At 45.7% G+C, this 21,505-nt stretch overlaps 1 protein-coding gene across 1 annotated transcript in view; it reads right to left on the reverse strand.

The window, feature by feature from the left end:
• The window catches only part of LOC149452180 (FRAS1-related extracellular matrix protein 1-like), a 278,816-nt gene that overhangs the window by 205,360 nt on the left and 51,951 nt on the right, over positions 1–21,505 (reverse strand). Inside the window, exons 7-11 of the mRNA XM_089689678.1 lie at positions 19,434–19,542; positions 10,603–10,734; positions 6,117–6,461; positions 5,831–5,973; positions 4,499–4,695 (exon numbers count right to left, since the gene is read on the reverse strand). Of these exons, the coding sequence (XP_089545804.1) occupies positions 4,499–4,695; positions 5,831–5,973; positions 6,117–6,461; positions 10,603–10,734; positions 19,434–19,542 (926 nt within the window). The remainder of the gene's footprint in view (positions 1–4,498; positions 4,696–5,830; positions 5,974–6,116; positions 6,462–10,602; positions 10,735–19,433; positions 19,543–21,505) is intronic.

Raw genomic sequence — 21,505 nt, forward strand, 5'->3', positions numbered from 1 at the left:
CTTTTGCCCCCTCTTTCACTCTCTCTTTTTCTCTCCCTCTCTCTCTCCCCCTCCCCCCTCTCCCTTTCTCCCTCTCTTTCTCTCTCTCTCGCCATCTTTTTCTCTCTATCCCCCCCCTCTCTCCCTTCCTCCCCCTCTCTCTCCATCACTCTCTCTCCCCCCTCTCCCTCTTTTTCTCTCTCTCCCTCCCCCTCTCTCCCCCCTCTCCCTCTTTCTCTCTCTCTCCCTCCCCCTCTCTCCCCCCTCTCTCCATCACTCTCTCTTTCTCTCTCCCCCTCTCCACCCCCCTTTCTCTCTCCCCCCTCTCCCTCTATCTCTCTTGCCCCCCTCTCTCTCTAACTCCCCCCTCTCTCCCCCTCTCTTTCTCCCCCTCTCTCCCCCCCTCTCTCTCTTTCTCCCCCCCCCCCCCTCTCTCTCTCTCTCTCTCTCTCTCTCTCTCTCTCCTTGAATTTCACTTGTCAGGCTAAAAGCACATCACAAATTGCATTGTGAACCAGTCATGATAGAAGTCTGCTCTTCAATACTTCACTAGGACATGAGACATCGCCTGTAAGTGAAGGATCTGTGTATAGGGGTCACAGAGCGGGTAGCAGACTGTTTGGGGATGCAGATTGGCCTTTCTTGAGTTACGTTTTCACATGTACAGTATTTGAAATGTTAAAGGAGAATATTATTGGGAAAAATATCCCAACATGTTTAGAATACATTAGAAAACATTTCGACTAGAATTCATGAGGTGTACAAAATAGTCCTGCCAGAAAGATTTGTGCTGATGATGATAATAGTCATAGATGTGGCCAGCGGCGGACTGACAACTCATGGGGCCCCCGGGCAATAGGGGATCATGGGGCCCCTGTGTCCTTGCCCAAACTCAAAAAAGCCTATGAAAAAGGTACCAGGGGCATCTCATGGGGCCCCCTACTGACCCCGGGCCCTCGGGCAGTGCCCGAGTTTCCAAATGGTCAGCCAAGTGCAGAATTACGTTTTTGCACCACTATGGCTTCCGAGTGAATGGCTCATATGAGTTTCATTGGTTGATATGAGTTTCTGCACTTTTGATTGGATAAGGCCAACAGAGTTAGCCCTGGTTGACAATGAGCGCTGGATCACACTGAATGCGGCTTTGAAATTGTGCTACTTCACTTGAAGTAGCGCGATCTCTAAGCCGCTGGTCAGTGCGATTTCATGTGAGGCTGGCTTGACATCTGTGCAAACTTCATGCACAGATGTTTATGCAAGTCGCACGTGAAATCGCAAAAAATAGCACTGGGACCTTTTTTCAAAATCGGTGCCGCACCGCAAAGTCGGAGTCGCACCGATTTGAATGGTTCCATAGGCACAATTAGGGTGGAACTGTCAAATCGCATGACAAGTCTCACCGGTGTGAACCAGGGCTTACATGAAGAATGTGATTAAATAAATAAAACATTAGTTGTGACAACAATAATAATACACTTAAATTGTGGATAGTGATGCATTTTACCGGCAAGTTTTCTGTTCATAGAAGAACTTTGGCATTGTAACCGTACAAAAAGAAACTCTACAACCTTACTTGCATACAGTGAGAATACACATCCCGCTCAGGCTCCATTCACATCTGAGTGTAGTGTTTTGGTGCATTTTTTTGTGCGTTTTGTTGTGCGTTTTTAAGCACGTTCGTGAACGTTTGTGCGCGAGTTGTTCAGGTGTTTTCAGAATTTATGAGTTCTGGTGTTTTTGTATTAGCCAATAGACAAAAATTACATCTGTGACATTAATTGTTCTTGGCCACGTGACTGTTATCTCATCTGTTGCCCCATGTACTTTGCCCTGCTGACCCCTATATTTTGCCCTACTGAACCCCTGTATACTACTGACTCTTGTACACTTCCCAGCTGACCTCCCATTCTCTGCCTGCTGACCCCTATCCTGCACCCTACAGAACCCCTTGTATACTGCCCCACTGACTCTTGTACACCCCCCTGCTAATCTCCCATCCTCTGTCCTGCTGACCCCTATTTTCTACCCCATCTGGCCGCCTGTAAACTCCCCTACTTTCCCTCTCTCTATGCCCTGCTGGCCCCCCTGTACACTGCCCTACTGACTTCTATACACTGCCCTGCTAACCTTGCATCCCCTGCCCCCCCCCCCCCCCCCCACATCAGATAGGCCAGATCCAGCCTTCACCTTTATACTCCCCAACAATGCTAGGAAGTCCATCTACACTGAACAATAATGTAAAGGGGGACTCTATATTCCCCACCAATGCAAGGGGGTCCATCTACACTGACCACCAAGGCAAGGGGGACTTCTATACTCCCCACCAATGCAAAGGGGGTCCATCTACACTGACCACTAATGCAAGGGGGACTTCTATACTCCCCACCCATGCAAGGGGGTCCATCTAAACTGACCACTAATGCAAGAGGGACCTCTATACTCCCCACCAATGCAAGGGGGTCCATCTACACTAACCATAAATGTAAGGGGGACGTCTATTCTCCCCACCAATGCAAGGGGGTGAATCTAGACTGACCACAAATGCAAGAGGGACCTCTATACTTCCCACCAATGCAAGGGGGTCCATCTACACTGATACACTGACCAAAAATGCAAGGGGGACTTCTATACTCCTCACCAATGCAAGGGTGTCCATCTACACTGACCAAAAATGCAAGGGGGACGTCTATACTCCCCACCAATGCAAGCGGGTCCATCTACACTGACTATTAATGCAAGAGGGACCTCCATACTCCCCACCAATGCAAGGGTGTCCATCTACACTGACGGCTAATGCATGGAGGACCTCTATACTCCCCACCAATGCAAGGGGGTCCATCTACACTGACCGCCAATGCAAGGGTGACCTCTATACTCCCCATCAATATAAGGGGGTCCATCTACACTGACCGCTAATGTAAGGGGGACCTCTATACTCCCCACCAATGCAAGGGGGTTCATCTATACTGACCACCAATGCAAGGGGGACCTCTATACTTCCCTCCAATACAAAGGAGTCCATCTACACTGGCCATTAATGCAAGGGGGACTTCTATACCCCCCCACCAATGCAAGGGGGTCCATCTACACTGACCACTAATGTAAGGGGGACTTCTATACTCCCCACCCATGCAAGGGGGTCCACCTACACTGACCACTAATGCAAGAGGGACTTCTATACTCCTCACCAATGCAAGGGGGTCCATCTACACTGACCAAAAATGCAAGGGGACGTCTATACTCCCCACCAATGCAAGGGGGTCCATCTACACTGACTATTATTGCAAGAGGGACCTTCATACTCCCCACCAATGCAAGGGTGTCCATCTACACTGACCGCTAATGCAAGGGGGACCTCTATACTCCCCACCAATGCAAGGGGGTCCATCTACACTGACTGCCAATGCAAGGGGGACCTCTATACTCCCCACCAATATAAGGGGGTCCATCTACACTGACTGCTAATGCAAGGGGGACCTCTATACTCCCCACCAATATAAGGGGGTCCATCTACACTGACCGCCAATGCAAGGGGGACCTCTATACTCCCCACCAATATAAGGGGGTCCATCTACACTGACCGCTAATGGAAGGGGGGCCTCTATACTCCCCACCAATAAAAGGGAGTCCATCTACACTGACCACCAATGCAAGAAGGTTTGTCTACAGTTACCACCATCAAAACTCTGATTTTCCTTCCATTGACACCAACAAGGGGGCACTATTCCTCCTACTGACACCAACAATGGGGCTGCTATTTCTCCCACTGACACCAATGATGAGGCACTATTCCTCCCACTGACACTAACGATGGGCATCCTATTCCTTCCTCTGACACCAATGATGGGGCACTATTCCTCCCACTGACACCAATGATGGGGCACTCTTCCTCCTACTGACACCAAAAATGGGGCATTATTCCTCCCACTGATACCAATGATGGGGCACTATTCCTTCCACTGATACCAATGATGGGGCACTATTCCTTCCACTGACACCAACAATGGGGCATTATTCCTCCCACTTACACCAATGATGGGGCACTAATCCTCCCACTGATACCAATGATGGGGCACTATTCCTGCCACTAACACCAATGATGGGGCACTAATCCTCCCACTGATACCAATGATGGGGCACTATTCCTCCCACTGATACCAATGATGGGGCACTATTCCTCCCACTAATACCAATGATGGGGCACTATTCCTCCCACTAACACCAACAATGGGGCACTATTCCACCCACTGACACATACAATGGGGATGTTATTCCTCCCACTGACACCTGTGATGGGGCACCATTCCTCCTGACCAAGGGCTTTATGTAATTTTTTTTATGCTCCCAATGAACATCAAGCATGAGACGTTGTCCACTTACACTGATGCTGGGACATTTTCTACTCCCATTGGACACAGTCTGCCCCCCCCCCCACCCCAGCCAGAATGTCAGTAAACTGGCCCTTTGTTTAGAAGGTATGGAGGCCCCTAATGTAGGAGATCCATAATCTGTCTCATACCTCGGTGACATCAGAGAGTGACACGGCTTGGTGACAATGTACAGGAGCTGGCCATGCGGTGACTCGGTGTCGGTAAAGTGAAGCTGATTCCGGCCAATCCTGGTCACCTCATTTTCTTTCACGATAAGATGTCTCGTACTTCCAGATACTTCTTTGGGAAGCTGATCTTTCACTGAAGTAATAAGGATGACGACAACCTAAGAAAATGACCAGACGTGTTAGAAAGCTAACCCTGGGGCTATCTCCTGCCGATCTCCAACGCATTAGTTGTGTAAAGTCACTTTAAAAACTTGAGTTTTTCAGCTTTTTTTGTGTTTTTGCATTAGCGTTTAGCCGTGTTTGTGTTTTTTAGCGCTTTTTTGACCCCCCCCAATTTTTATTTGCTAAATAAAGTCCAAAAATGCCAGTTTGCCACGGTTTACAGCGTTTTTACAGCTAAAAAACTCCTCACATAGGATAACATGCCGGGGATGGACACACAGGATAACATGCCAGGGATGGACACATAGGATAACATGCCGGGGATGGACACATAGGATAACATGCCGGGGATGGACACACAGGATAACATGCTGGGGATGGACACACATAGGATAACATGCCGGGGATGGACACATAGGATAACATGCCGGGGATGGACACATAGGATAACATGCCGGGGATGGACACACAGGATAACATGGCGGGGATGGACACACAGGATAACATGCTGGGGATGGACACATAGGACAACATGCTGGGGATGGACACATAGGATAACATGCCGGGGATGGACACATAGGATAACATGCTGGGGATGGCACATAGGATAACATGGCGGGGATGGACACATAGGATAACACGCCGGGGATGGACACGTAGGATAACACGCCGGGGATGGACACGTAGGATAACATGCCGGGGATGGACACGTAGGATAACATGCCGGGGATGGACACACAGGATAACATGCCGGGGATGGACACGTAGGGTAACATGCCGGGGATGGACACGCAGGATAACACGCCGGGGATGGACACGTAGGATAACACGCCGGGGATGGACACATAGGATCACATTCTGGGGATGGATACATAGGATAACATGCTGGGGGAGTTTACTGGCTGTAGAAAAAACCCCAAAAGCCAAAAACATGTGCATGAGGACTAAAGGTGCAAAAAGTTCTGAAATAATTTTTCTTTGTCTCATTTTTTTACATCACAGAAACCTGACATTTTAACAGGGGTGTGTAGACTTTTTATATCCACTGTAATTTAATTTTACGTTCATTTTTAATATTTACTCCTACTATATATATTAAATGAACTGGAGTTTAAAGCGGGTGGCACTCACATGTTTGTCAGAATAGTTGGGAGGCTGGTGGCTGTCCGACAACACAAACTCGAAGGAGTCCTGGAAGATCTCCCCACCAAAATGTCTGTAATAGATGAGACTGCGGAAGAGATCCCTCTGAAGGAAGGTCAGTACCGGAACACCTAGAGCAAACCATATAGTTTTTACCTTTGTTGGTGTTAAGAGCCTCCAAAAAAGTTATCTTTAGTTTTTCAGAACAGTTCACAAATAAAGAGGGAAACCCTGCTGGACCCTTAAGTAAAACACACCTAGCCGTGGCATTTACCGGGACTCTCGGAGGAATATCTCTTCACCAATTCTCCAGCTTTAGGTGGCCTGGTGATATTGTAGAGGATGTGGTCATCACTGGAATCCATATCAGTTGCCAGTAATATGTCCTTCTCAATGAGGATAGAGGCACCTTCCAAGAGCTCGAAACCCACATTGTTAACCAGGAAGGGCGGGCTGTCGTCCTTGGGCAGAATGTTGATGGGGAATTTGTGTCGGATGCTGTGTTTACCATCGAAAATTCGGAAGACAATGAAGTCCTTGGTGGTGTCACTGTCATCGTGGTGGTAACGCACAACGCCGTCTTTGATGTCCTGGACGGTGAATACAAAAGCCTTGGAGTCTAAAGAGAAACATGAAAAAAGATGATTATCATTACAATTCATAACAGCTGAGCTTTTTGGGTTTTTCTTTGGTTCAGTACAGTTTTCAAGGTATGAATTGCATATACAATATGCACAGGTTTGGTATGTGTCAACCAGGGTTCCAAGGAAACCTAGGGTTCCTCCAGAGGTTGTAAGTGGTTCTTTGAGCTGTGGTAATTGACTTCCCATTTGATGATGCCTTCACATTTCAAGGTCCTTCACCACTTGGAAGAGCCAGTAGCATGATGCTAATGATCTTTTTAGCTGTCTGTAAGGGCCACATTCTAGCCACAACTGTAAGGGAACATTCTTCCTACTGACCACCAATGTAAGGGGCATTCTCCTATTGATCCCCAATGGACTTAGGAGGTTTTCACTTTGACCTGAAAATTACTTCAAACTTCCCACTGGGGATAAAAAAGTTGAGACAGGCTGCTGGGAAGAACAATAAAGTAATAGGAACCAAAAAACCTTTTTGTAACAAGAAAAGAAGGCTCCCATTTAGACAAAAGGACCTAAGGCTAGCCATACGCTTTTAGAATTCTCTTTATCAATCAATACCCCCCCAACCACGCTAAACAGTGCAGCAGGAGGAAACTTCCACTGTCTGCAATTTTATTCTGAAAACCAGTGCCTCTGGCTTTCAGAATGACTGCACTGTTCAGCCTTCATTTTTCTGATCAACAGATGTTGGGTTGGGTGGTTCTAACAGGACCACCTCTGGCTCAAGTTTTGGGTGGTTCATCCATTCATGACCAGCGTAACTCATAAACGTTCAAGGAAAAAATGTTGATGGCAAGCAAGAAAGACTTAGGGTAGTGGAAGAAAAGTGAGGAAAAGCGCCTCCATTTTTGAATGTCCAATGGGTGCGCAGGTGTCCCAAAGAGCCAGTGCAAGGATTTTTGTCTACACAGATGATTGCGCTTTTTGCTGCCCCTTCCTCCCCCACTGTCCTTCTGCCACCATCTACTAACCGGTATTTATGTACATAAAAGTGTGTATGTGGGGGTTGGGAAATGAATTTATGTTCCTGGGTGTAACTTAAATTTTTTACAGTTTTACTTAACTTTTTTTGCCATCACATATGATGATTTTTTTGGTAATGAGTTCTATTTAAAGTGCTCATTTCCCTCCTCCCTACTGGGCGGCACCTGTCATGTTGGTCCCGGGATGGGCAAGCGGAGCCTTGGATTTATGGCGGGGGCATGCGCGTGGGGGGGGGGGCACCTGTTACCAGAGATACTGGAAGCAATTCAGTGGCTGTGGAGGTGTAGATTGCTTCCATCTGACAGCTAGAAGTTGGCTTCCAAGATATGACCCCACTCCCGGTGGCTGCAGCCACCGGGAGTGTGTGTAAAACTCCCTGATGTCAGGTCTGTATGTTGTATAAACTGGGCAGCAAAAGGGTTAAAAATCTGAATCCCCAGCAAGAGGCCCCCCTACCTCATCCTGGCACCCTAAAGTGGCTGCTTAAGCATTCTTTTGCTGGTGCTAACCCCGCGAAGGGCTATGCCCAGCCTATGGGACCTGGCAGAGCCCTGCATCACCTATATGGGATTGACCCGCACCATCTGGGTTTTGACACCTGTGCTGGGGTTTCTGTCCACCAGAAACCCAGACACAACATACCTCCAGTCACAACCATCAGGTAAATCTGTCCAGGAGATGGAGCAAGTGCAGGAATCCATTGGGGTAGACACACAAACCAAGTGATGGCTGCCCCTGCCTGTGCTATGTGCTCTCTGCCTTCTTTCCTGCCAGGCACCTCTTGACCCCCCCCCCCACCCAACTGCCTCAATAGTCTCTGGTGCAGTCATTGGTTGCTAGGACTGTTGGTGTCCTAGCAACCAGTAAGGCTTTTGCCGCTGCGCACACATGCATAGTGGGATTTTCCTAAGCTCCTACACACTTGCTTGGAGGGGCTCCAGAATCCCTCCTGCCAGTAAGGCATTAGGCAATCTAAGTATTAGAGGGCAGGGGGGCGTTTATATAAGGAGGGGGTCTCTCTCTAATAGAGGTCTCTAAGCAAGGGGGGGGCACTGATATAATGGAACTGTGAGCTAATGGGGGTCTCTAACGGGGGATTCTGACTGCTGATAAAATGGTTGTTGACCAACCAATAGATCAGCCATCAGTGCCCCCCATTAGAGACCCCATTAGAGACCCTCATTATTCTATACTAGAGACTAGGACCAGGGGCTGTGCACTATGTATCATGAGCAGTGTACTAACCACTATGTGGTATGGATAAGCGACTAGGATCTGTGTACTGTCCACTAGGGACTATATACTAGAGACTGTGTACTAAGGACTACATACTATGGACTGTGTACTAGAGACTATGTACCATATACTAGAGACTTATTTAATCATGCTCCTTTAAGGCCTCCCTACTGTTAGCATAATCTGGCCACACCCACTGTACTGCAAAGCGACAAAGAAAACGAGAAGCGCACCACCCTAGCGCATTACCTCAGTAACCAAAATGTATTAATTAAAAAATGATACTCACAAACAGCGAATAAAATCAGGCATGTAAGTCCTCAGAGGGACTTGAAAGATAAGGAGCCAGCGCGAATCCCATCATGGGGGTAGATACTCAGTACAGCTGACGCGTTTCGAAGGGCATCCCTTCTTCATCAGAGCTCTGATGAAGAAGGGAGGTTGGTGAGCTTCTCGTTTTCTTTGTCGCTTTGCAGTATTGGTCGGGCTTCCCCAGCCTTGTTTGGAGCTGCACAACTCTACATGCACTGGTGGTCCATTTTTCCAGATCTGGTTCCATCCATCCGCCACCCGCCTGGGTCCTAGAGCGCAGGAGAATTTGTTTCTGGTTCACACCCACTGTACGCTATGTGTGCCGCCTTTCTACTTTCGTTGGGGCACCCGAAGGCATCCTAAGGCTTTTACAATCCTATAGTGTATACTACATAAAAAAAATGCCACGTGCCGCTAAAGTATTCGGGTTTGGCTTGAAGAAAAGAGGTCCTAGGCCTTCTTAACTGCACTGTCCTAGCACAGGGAACAGCCACGTGTGTGCAGATGGGCCAGAGGTCTCTGCTAGGTCCCGAAGGCTGGGCAGAGCCCTTCAGCACATCTTCACAGTCATTCTTGCAGCACAAAAAAAAATTATGAAAAACTGTTAAAAAAATGTAAAAAAATCCAATTGTGGGGGAGAGAGGGGACTAGAGCCAGGTACGCATGGATTATTCTTTGGGGCCAAGGTCCACTTTGAATGCCTCATAAATTGGGTGTAAACCCTTTCATATACCTAGTGATGTGACTGGCCTCAGGTGATACACAGAGATGAACCAAATCCTCCTACATAAGTCGTACCTGTTTATCTGCAGTCTTCTCTCCTCTCCATTCATTCAACATGTTGAATTTTTAATGTCTGAGAGTTCAGAAAAAAGGGGGTGGAGACCTGAAATTACACACTGCAGCGTTCATTGAGGATAATTCTGAAAGCTGATTGGAAGGAAGAGACACACCCACTCCACACAGCTCACAGGAACCGAACTGAGGCTGTCAATCTGCTGAAGGTCTCCCCGTCACCAATTTTCTCTTGGTGTCAGGAAAACTTGTCAGAAGTGACTCCAGAATCCACAATATATAAAGCTTGCCTGAGCTGTCAGAAAAAAGGGGACGGAGAGCACTTCACTCACTGAGCTTTGAGAGGGAAGGGACACCCCTCCCTTCCTTCACACAGCACACAGGAACAGAGCTGAGGCTGTCAATCACAGGCTGTGTGCTGGAAATCCCTCTCCTGTCACCTTTTTTTCTCTTGGTGTCAGGAAAACTTGTCAGAAGTGACTGAAAGCAGAGGAAGGAGGCAGCAGACAGAAATTACACTTCATGCTCAGGACTGAGACAAGCACACACTTTAGAGGGATATGTTTTTTTCATATTTCACGTCTGAGGTTTACAACCACTTTAAAGAGCCGGCAGAAGCAGAAGCTGGCATCTTCCATATCTGCCTGGAGCTCAGCTTTTAAAAAAAAAGTCCACAAAACCACCAGTGATCGTTACTAAACAATACTTTGTTGGAATGGAAGTCATTTTTAAATATTTCTGCACTGCTGCATGTTCTCATAAAACAACAGAGAAAAGACATTTGTGCACCTCTCAGCGTGAGACGTCCGTGATGCAATCCGTCTACTGTTATCAGACGAACAGCTTGAATGTTGTCATTATCCGCAATCTGGAAGAGATCCCAGGTGATGGGGCGAGACTGTCCCTCCAGCAAGTTCAGACCTGGGGAGCGCGGCCAATAGAAAATGACATCATCAACACGGATATTTCTATAGCAAACTAAAACAAGATTTTTTTATAGATAAATCCAGCTGTAGCAATAAGGCTGCATTTGCATCTGAGCGGAGCGGTTTTTGCATGTTTTCATACAGCGCTTTTAGCCATTTTTGAGCTTTGGCATTTTTTTTATTAACCAATAGAGAAATATATCATCTGTTGCATCATTTGTTGCTATGCTTTTCTGTTATTTTTTCCATCAGGTTTTAGTTTTTGTTATTATTGATATTCATTTTTTAATATGTTGTTTTTTGTTAGAGTTAAGGTTAGAATATGGTTAGGATTAGGGAGAAGAAGAAAAGAGAAGAGAAGAGGAAGAAGAGGAAGAAAAGAGAAGAGGGAGAAGAAGAGGAAGAAGAAGAAGAAGAAAAGAGAAGACGAGAAGAAGAAGAAAAGAGAAGAGAAGAGGGAGAAGAAGAGGAAGAAGAAAAGAGAAGAGGGAGAAAAAGAGGAAGGAGAAGAAGAAAAGAGAAGAGGAAGAAGAAGAGGAAGAAGAAGAGGAAAAGAGAAAAAGAAAAAAGAGAGAAGAAGAGAGAAGAAGAAGAAGAAAAAGAGAGGAGAAGAGAGAAGAAGAAGAAAAGAGAGAAGAAGAGAGAGAAGAAGAAAAAGAGAGAAGAAGAGAGAAGAAGAAAAGAGAGGAGAAGAAAAGAGAGAAGAAGAGAGAAGAAGAAAAGAGAGGAGAAGAAGAAAACAGAGAAGAAGAAGAAGAAAAGAGAAGAAGAGAGAAGAGAAGAAAAGAGAGAAGAAGAAGAGAGAGGAGAAGAGAGAAGAAAAGAGAGAAGGAGAAGAGAGAGGAGAAGAGAAAAGAAGAGAGAAGAAGAGAGAAGAAGAATAAAAAGGAGAAGAAGAAGAAGAAGAAAAGGGAGAAGAAGAAGAGAGAAGAAGAAGAAAAGAGAGAAGAAGAAGAAGAGAGAAGAAGCAGAAAAGAGAGAAGAAGAAAAGAGAGAAGAAGAAGAGAGAAGAGGAAGAGAAAAGAAGAGAGAAGAAGAAGAGAGAAGAAGAAGAGAGAAGAGAAGAGAAAAGAAGAAGAAAAGAGAGAAGAAAAGAGAGAAGAAGAAGAGAGAGGAGAAGAGAAAAGAAGAAGAAAAGAGAGAAGAAGAAGAAAAGGGAGAAGAAGAAGAGAGAAGAAGAAGAAGAAGAAGAGAGAAGAAGAAGAGAGAAGAAGAAGAAGAAGAAGAGAGAAGAGGAAGAGAAAAGAAGAGAGAAGAGGAGAGAAGAAGAGAGAAGAAGAAGAGAGAAGAGGAAGAGAGAAGAAAAAGAGAGAAGAGGAAGAGAAAAGAAGAGAGAAGAGGAGAGAAGAAGAAGAGAGAAGAAGAAGAGAGAAGAAGAAGAGAGAAGAAGAGAGAAGAGGAAGAGAGAAGAAGAGAGAAGAAGAAGAAAAGAGAGAAGAAGAGAGAGAAGAGAGAAGAAGAAGAGAGAAGAGGAGAGAAGAAGAAGAGAGAAGAAGAAGAGAGACGAGAGAAGAGGAAGAGAGAGGAAGAGAGAAGAAGAGGAGAGAAGAAGAGAGAAGAAGAAGAGGGAGAACAGAGAAGAAGAAGAGGGAGAAGAGAGAAGAAGAAGAGGGAGAAGAAGGTGATGGAGAAGAAAAGAGAGAAGATGAAGAAAAGAGAGAAGAAGAAGAGAGAAGAAGAAGAAGAAGAGAGAAGAAGAAGAGAGAAGAAGAAGAGAGAAGAGGAAGAGAGAAGAAGAGAGAAGAAGAAGAAAAGAGAGAAGAGAGAGAAGAAGAAGAAAAGAGAAGAAGAAGAGAGAAGAGGAAGAGAGAGAGAAGAGAGAAGAAGAAGAAAAGGGAGAAGAAGGTGATGGAGAAGAAGAAATAAAATAAGAATACCAATAATCTATTATAATAATACCAATAATTTATTATTATGAATGTCTTTCATTTATTTATCATGATTTTTTTATTTCTATGTGTAGTTATTTTATTGGACATTTATTTATTCATATACTATTACTCTTTTTTTTCCATTAGAGCAGAAAAACGTGTGCAAAAATGCGCAAATACGTGCCAATCACTCGTTTCTATGCTTTTTTATGGGATTACAAACGCTCCAAAAACATGCACATCTGCCCAAATTGAGCTACAAAAGCAGCTACAAAACTTTTTTTGAGCTTCAGACGACTTGGAATGGAGATGTGAAGCATCTCCATAGAGTAATAGTGATTTTTTTTCCCCTGAAGTGTTTTGGAGCTTCAAGCTTTGTGCTACAAAATGCTCAGGTGTGAATGGGGCCTACAAGCTGAAAGAAAACATAACCTAAAATGTTACATAACATACATAACTGGTACAATCTGCCATTTAAAGGTCAATGGGACTTTCAAGAGGAACTACACTGTATCTGAGTATCTGATGCAAAAATGCAATTTCATTTATTTTTAATGTTCATAGCAATTTTGTTGATAAATCACTGTGACTAGCCCCCCTCCCTTCCCTAGCATTTCTGATTCATGTAGCATTTACTTCCTGGAATCCATCTGCCCTTATCTCAGGCATACATACAGGAGGGTGTGCTTAGCTGAACAACCCCGTCCTCCCCTCCTGAGATGTATGACATCATTTGCCTAGGCAAGAAACCAGGAAGCAACCGAAGAAATGGAAAAAAAAAAAGTTTAGTAATGAATAAAAGAGACAATGTTGATTGAGAGAATGAAGTTCCACTTTCAGTTTAAATCAGATGAATGCATTTAGCCTCTTGCCGCCCAGGTAATGCAGATGTGCAACAGCAAAGAGGGTGGTCTTTATTGCCCACATGCCGCACATATGCGTCTAAGGGGCGTCCAGGGTTTCTGTGCTGAGAGCTCCCACACTGCCTGCTCCCAGCACAGTGACTGAGTTGCAAAGACAGCTCCCAGTCTCTAGTAATGATCAGGAGCCAGGTGAGAGGTAAGACTCCCGATCATAGGCAGCACAGTGGCTAAATGGTTAGCACTTCCGCCTGGCAGTACTCGGGTCGTGGGTTCGAATTCCAGCCACGGCACCTCCTGCCTGGAGTTTGCATGTTCTCCCTGTGCCAGCGTGGGTTTCCTCCGGATACTCCAGTTTCCTCCCACACTCCAAAGACATGCTGGTAGGTGAATTGGATCCTGTCTAAATTGGCCCTAGTATGTGTATGTATGAATGTAAGTTAGGGACCTCAGATTGTACACCCCTTGAGGGTTAGGGACTGATGTGAATGTACAATATATATGTAAAGTGCTGTGTAAATTGACGGCGCTATATAAGTACCTGAAATAAATGTGATCACTGTGACACCCAATCAGGGTCAGGGTCACATGATCGGGCAGTCCTTCCCTGGGTGGAGAATAAATTCAGTTCCTCTAATCTTTCCTCATAGCTGATCTCCTCCATGCCTCGTATCAGTTTGGTTGCCCTTCTCAGTTCCCCAATGTTCTTTTTTCTGAATTGGTGCCCAAAACTGAACATATGAGGTCTTACTAAGGTGAGGTATCACTAACAAAATACCAACCAAATCGTTCACTTCATTACTCCTAAGACCTCCTGCTCTCTAGTTCCCATGTCACCTCCTCCCATGCTCACATCCAAGATTTCTCCAGAGCCACTCCCATCCTCTGGAACTCCCTTCCCCAATGCGTTCGGCTATCTCCATCTCTGTCCACTTTTAGACGATCTCTGATAACTCATCTCTTCAGAGAGGCCTATCCTGCCCCCACCTAACAACTGTACATGTATTTTGTTCATCAGCCCATCCCCCACAGTTATTCCGTTTTAGATCTCTCGACCCTCCCTCTTAGATTGTAAGCTCTATAGGTCAGGGCCCTCTGAATCCCCCTGTTATTTGTATTGCAATTGTACGGTCTGCCCTTATGTTGTAAAGCGTAAACTGTTGGCGCTATGTAAATCCTGTAATAATATACTAAGAGTGAATGGGGCCTAAGTGGGGGGTGGGGGTGGAAGTGTTAAAATCTCGGCTCAACCATCAGCTTTTAACATTCCCCAATCGCAAGTCTAAATGAATCCTAAGAAGGGCAGTTGGGGGTCTTTAAAACCACCAGCCTCCTATTTTTACTGCCCCTTATCCACCCATGTGCATAAGCCCCTTCTTTTACAGCAAAGCCATTACCCAGAAGCCCTTTCACCGCACGGAGAGGGATTTCTATAAATCAAAAAACTAGTTAAACTTTTTTTTTTTTTTTTGGAAAAAGCTACGCTACAATTTTACAATTTTATAATTATTACATAAAAACCTGATCATTCCGTCTAGAAAAAAACAAAACGTGTGAAATATATAAAAAGGATCAAAACTTGTTTACTGTTAAAAATTAAAATTTGCATTACAGCGTGTATTTTAGGAACGCAGAGCGATGAGCGCAACCGCTGAAGACGGGAAGGTTTCTAATGATCGCTAGGAAAAGTAAAGGGAACCAGTCCTAGGGAAGCATGGAGGATGTAAAGGCCGTCACCTGCCTCCGAACATACTCATTTCCTGGCCGTCGTGATGACTTCCATCATCCTTCCGCCCCCCCAATTTGCATTCTTGTTCCAGGACCTCAGGCTAGGTCAGGGGCGGACTGACAACTCATGGGGCCCCCCGGGCAATAGGGGATCATGGGGCCCCTGTGTCCTTGTCCACACTCAAATAGCCTATAAAAGGTACCAGGGGCATTTCATGGGGCCCCCTACTGACCCCGGGCCCTCGGGCAGTGCCTGAGTACACGAATGGTCAGTCCGCCCCTGGGATAGGTTCATACACATGCGGTGCGGTATATCGCATGTGATTCGCTCAGGAACCGCACCTCATTCCTGTGCAAATCACATGCGAATTATGTGCGGCGCGATTTGAGCCGTACATTTTGTATAGCTTTAATCGCACCACAAAGGTGCAGGACTCTTTTTTGGGTCCGCACTAGAATCAGATCGCATGGGTATTCACACCTATGCGATCCAATTCTGCACATCGCACAGCGTTTTGCGCACTGATTACAGGGTGTTGTTAACATACACACCCGCAGCGGTTCGCATGAACGGGGTGGGATTCTGATGCGGTGTGGAATTTGCAAAGAAAACATTGCAAATTCCGCACCGCATCAGTGTGAACCCGGGCTCAGTGTGACAGCTTGTGGCTTCGCAGCCGGGTGCCCCACTGCCCATGCGCAGCAATCAGGGGCGGACTGACCATTTGGAAACTCCGGCACTGCCCGAGGGCCCGGGGTCAGTAGGGGGCCCCATGAGATGCCCCTGGTACCTTTTTCATAGGCTTTTTTGAGTTTGGGCAAGGACACAGGGGTCCCATGATCCCCTATTGCCCGGGGGCCCCAGGAGTTGTCGGTCCGCCCCTGGCAGCAATATAAACTGCTAAATCCCTTTTCTCATCAGCAGTATAGAGCAGTCTTGTGACTTTAGCAGAGCACTGGTTACCGCTTGTAGGAGGAGTTTTCATTTTGCTCTAGGAGGACGCAGTACATCGCATGTGATTCGCACAGGAACCGCACCGCATTCCTGTGCAGATCACATGCGATTTGTGTGCGGTGCAATCGGAGCCGTACATTTTGTATGGCTCTATTCACACCGGCACCAAAAATGTGCAGGACTCTTTTTTAGTTCGCACCAGAATCGGATTGCATGGGTATTCACATCTATACGCTCTGATTCTGCACATCGCACCGCGTTTTGCGGACCAATTTCGGGGTGTTGTTAACATACACACCCGCAGCGGTTCGCATGAACGGGGTGCGATTCTGATGCGGTGCGGAATTAGCACAGAAAACACCGCAAATTCCACACCGCTTCAGTGTAAACCCGGCTCAAGGTTCTGAAGCCAGAGACAGAAGCGGCTTCCTATGGGGGGCACTGAAGAGATGGAGCCAGGAGAGCTGGCTGGGGATGCGAAAAAAGAAGGATCGGGACTGCTCTGTGCAATACCATTACACAGAGCAGGTAAGTATATCATGTTTGTTTGTTTTTTTAAATACGAAGCTTTACAATCACTTTAAATGAAAAAATTTAAAATCTTTGTTTACCTTAGGTTCACACTTATGCGGATTTCAGTGCGTTTTCCAGTTTGCAGAAACGCACTGCAGTCCATTTGACATGATTTCCTATGGATCTAGTTCACAGCTGTGCGTTTTGAACAGATGCAGATCTTTGAAAGGGCCAGGGACATTGTTCCTACAGCAGATTGCGTTTCGTGTGTGATAGACTTCTATGGAACCGCATCAAAAACACAAGTGTTGTAGTTTTTTATGCATTTTGCTGTGTTTTTTTTGGGGGGGTAATAGCCAAGTATGACAGTTTTGTCCATGTCGTGCGAATTTGATGCAACTTTACACTCTCTGGCACTCAAGTAGCATCAAAGTCCCATCAAAGTCCCATCAAAGTAGTGCAGGGAAATTTATGTGTCCAAAGTCATATGCTAGGGTTAAATGTTAGGGTTAGAGTTAAGGGCTAGGGTTAGAGTTGTTTATTAGGTTTAGGATTAAATGTTAGGGTAAAGGTTAAGGGCTAGGATTAGGTTTAAGGGCTAGGGTTATTATTAAGGACTAGGGTGAGGGTTAAATGCTAGGGTTAGGATTAAGGACTAGGGTTAAATATTAGGGTTAGGATTAAGGACTAGGGTTAGAGTTAAATGTTAGGGTTAAGGGCTACGGTTAAATATTAGGGTTAAGGGCTGGGGTTAGGGTTAAGGGCTAGGGTTAAATGTTAGGGTTTGGTTTAATGACTAGGGTTAGGGTTAAATGTTAGGGTTACGGTTAAGGGCTGGGGTTAGGGTTAAATGTTAGGGTTAGGATTAAAGGCTAGGGTTAGGGTTAAATTTTAGGGTTAGGGCTAAGGTTAAATGTTAGGGTTAGGGCTAGGGTTAAATGTTAGGGTTAAGGGTTAGGGTTAGGATTAAGGACTAGGGTTAAATGTTAGGGTTAAGGGCTAGGGTTAGAGTTAAATGTTAGGATTAGGATTAAATGTTAGGGTTAAGGGTTAGGGTTAGGATTAAGGACTAGGGTTAAATGTTAGGGTTAGGGTTAAGGGCTGGGGTTAGAGTTAAATGTTAGGGTTAGGATTAAGGACTAGGGTTAAATATTAGGATTAGAGTTAAGGGCTACGGTTAAATATTAGGGTTGAGGTTAAGGGCTGGGGTTAAATGTTAGGGTTTGGTTTAATGACTAGGGTTAGGGTTAAATGTTAGGGTTACGGTTAAGGGCTGGGGTTAGGGTTAAATGTTAGGGTTAGGATTAAAGGCTAGGGTTAGAGTTAAATTTTAGGGTTAGGGCTAAGGTTAAATGTTAGGGTTAGGGCTAGGGTTAAATGTTAGGGTTAAGGGTTAGGGTTAGGATTAAGGACTAGGGTTAAATGTTAGGGTTAAATGTTAGGGTTAAGGGCTAGGGTTAGAGTTAAATGTTAGGGTTAGGATTAAGGACTAGGGTTAAATGTTAGGGTTAAATGTTAGGGTTAAGGGCTAGGGTTAGAGTTAAATGTTAGGGTTAGGATTAAATGTTAGGGTTAAGGGTTAGGGTTAGGATTAAGGACTAGGGTTAAATGTTAGGGTTAGGGTTAAGGGCTGGGGTTAGAGTTAAATGTTAGGGTTAGGATTAAGGACTAGGGTTAAATATTAGGATTAGAGTTAAGGGCTACGGTTAAATATTAGGGTTGAGGTTAAGGGCTGGGGTTAAATGTTAGGGTTTGGTTTAATGACTAGGGTTAGGGTTAAATATTAGGGTTAGGGTTAAGGGCTAGGGTTAGAGTTAAATGTTAGGGTTAGGGCTAAGGTTAAATGTTAGGGTTAAGGGTTAAATTTCAGGGTTAAGGACTAGGGTTAAGGTTTGGGTTAAATATTAGGACTAGGATTATAGGGTTATTGTTAAATGTTAGGGTTAGGGATAGGATTAGGGTTAAATTTCAGGGTTAGGGTTACATTTTAGGGTTAGGGTTAAGGACTAGGGTTAAGGTTTGGGTTAAATATTAGGACTAGGGTTACAGGCTAGGGTTAGGGTTAAATGTTAAGGATAGGATTAGGGTTAGTATTAAGTGTTAGGGTTATATGTCACGCTCACTGTTATGGGCTACCCTTAACCTTAACATTCAACCCTCAGCCTAGCCTTTAGTCCTAACATGCGACTTTGGACTCATAAAGGTTCCTGCACTACTTTGATGGGACTGTGATGCTACTTGAGCAGCAGAGAGTGTAAAGTCGCATCAAAGCTTCTCTGTTAAAAAAAAAAAAGCATCAAAATTATACTACATGAACAGAGCCGTCATACTTTCCTATTAGCCAAAAAAAAAAAAAATTCAAATGCATAAAATAGTGTCAAAAATGCAAAATGTGCCGGAAAGATGCACCAATTGCAGCTTGCATAGGTGTGAACCTAGCCTTTACGTAGAACTAAAGGCAGTTGTTTTTATTTTGAATATAATAAGAGATGGTTATATCCCCCATCTGTGCCCCAATGGGGAGATTTCCCTTCACTTCCTGTCCTATAGCCAAAACCGGAAGTGACAGGAAACCCTTCCAAAGTAAAGGAAGTCCTGGGCTGTCACCAGAACTAGTGTCCCCATTGGAAGATTTTCCTTTTATTCCTGTTCTGGTGACAACCCAAAATTTGGGATTTACAGAATGAATCTCCCTAACAGGGGCACAGACAGCAGTAAATACCTGACAGGGGTTCTCATCCCTCTCCACTGATTTTTGGTTACTCACCCATATTCCAGGACACTCGGGGGGCGTTTGTCTCTGCAGTTCTGATAGAGAAATGGACCATGATCGGGGGGCTGCTCAGGAAATAGCTATCGATTGCTTGGAATTCCACCTACAGGTAGAAGCGGAGAAGACACTTACTATTAATAGCACAAAAAAACGGAAACAAGAAACCAGTTTTCAGGCGATGTGCTTTATAGAATAATCCATCGCCTCACCAGCCAAGGGCTCCACTAGTAATGCGGTTAGGGGGTGTTACAAACACATGATTGAGCCAAAGTTTTAGCACCCCCCATAAATCACCCCCAAAGGCAGCGGACAGGGATGTTCACATGCTGCAGTCTCTACGCTTTTGCTAAAAATGACATTGATGAGGCTGTCCATTGATACCAGTGATGGGGCACTATTACACCCCTAATACCAATGAGGGGCAATTTTGTATTCCCACCCCAGTTGGCCACAGTCTGGCCCCCTAAAAGTTTGATGGACAATAAACTGGTCTTTTACTTAAGGTATTGTCAGGACAGAAAGTGAGGGGAAACCTCTCTAAGGGGACACAAGAGGCAGATGTTCCAGGAATGGAAAACAAAGGAAAATCTCATCTCAACTTTCATGGGATCAAAAGCAGAACTCTCAGTAATTTTAACTCTTCCCAACTCCATCCGTAACTGCAGCCCTGGGCCAGATGCGACCCTTTGCTTGCTTTTATCCCACCCTTGTGGCATTATTTCCTCCCACTGACACCAACTATGGCACACTATTCCTCCCACTGACACCAACTATGGCACACTATTCCTCCCACTGACACCAATGATGGGGCACTATTCCTCCCACTGACACCAATGATGGGGCACTATTCCTCCCACTGACACCAATGATGGGGCACTATTCCTCCTACTAACACCAATGACAGGGCACTATTCCTCCCACTGATACCAATGATGGGGCACTATTCCTCCCACTGATACCAATGATGGGGCACTATTCCTCCCACTGACACCAATGGTGTGGCCCCATTCCTCCCACTGACACAAATGATGGGCTGCGATTCCTTCCATTAATACCAGTGATGGGGCACTATTCCTCCCATTGATACCAATGATGGGGCACTATTCCTCCCACTGACACCAATGACAGGGCACTATTCCTCCCACTGACACCAATGACAGGGCACTATTCCTCCCACTGATACCAATGATGGGGCACTATTCCTGCCACTGATACCAATGATGGGGCACTATTCCTCCCACTGACACCAATGATGGGGCACTATTCCTGCCACTGATACCAATGATGGGGCACTATTCCTCCCACTGATACCAATGATGGGGCACTATTCCTCCCACTGATACCAATGATGGGGCACTATTCCTCCCACTGACACCAATGGTGTGGCCCCATTCCTCCCACTGACACAAATGATGGGCTGCGATTCCTTCCATTAATACCAGTGATGGGGCACTATTCCTCCCACTGATATTAATGATGGGGCACTATTCCTCCCACTGACACCAATGACAGGGCACTATTGCTCCCACTGACACCAATGACAGGGCACTATTCCTCCCACTGATACCAATGATGGGGCACTATTCCTGCCACTGATACCAATGATGGGGCACTATTCCTGCCACTGACACCAATGATGGGGCACTATTCCTCCCACTGATACCAATGATGGGGCACTATTCCTCCCACTGATACCAATGATGGGGCACTATTCCTCCCACTGACACCAATGGTGTGGCCCCATTCCTCCCACTGACACAAATGATGGGGCGATATTTCTTCCATTGATACCAGTGATGGGGCACTCTTAATACCAACGAGGGGGCATTGCTTAATACTGCTGACGCCAGGACATTTTCTTCTCCCACTGGCCACAGTCCGGCCCCCTAAAGTTTGATAGACAATAAACTGGCCCTTTGTTTAGAAAATCTGGAGACCTCTGCTTTAGGAAATATCAGGAAAGGAAGTGAGGGGAAATCTCTCTAAGGGGACACGGGCAGGGGCGGACTGACAACTCATGGCAATAGGGGATCATGGGGCCCCTGTATCCTTGCCCAAACTCAAAA

Source organism: Staurois parvus, unplaced genomic scaffold (genome assembly GCF_062004578.1).
Source record: "Staurois parvus isolate SC_StPar_1 unplaced genomic scaffold, SC_StPar_1.0 ptg000491l, whole genome shotgun sequence".
Classification (NCBI taxonomy): Eukaryota; Metazoa; Chordata; class Amphibia; order Anura; family Ranidae; genus Staurois; species Staurois parvus.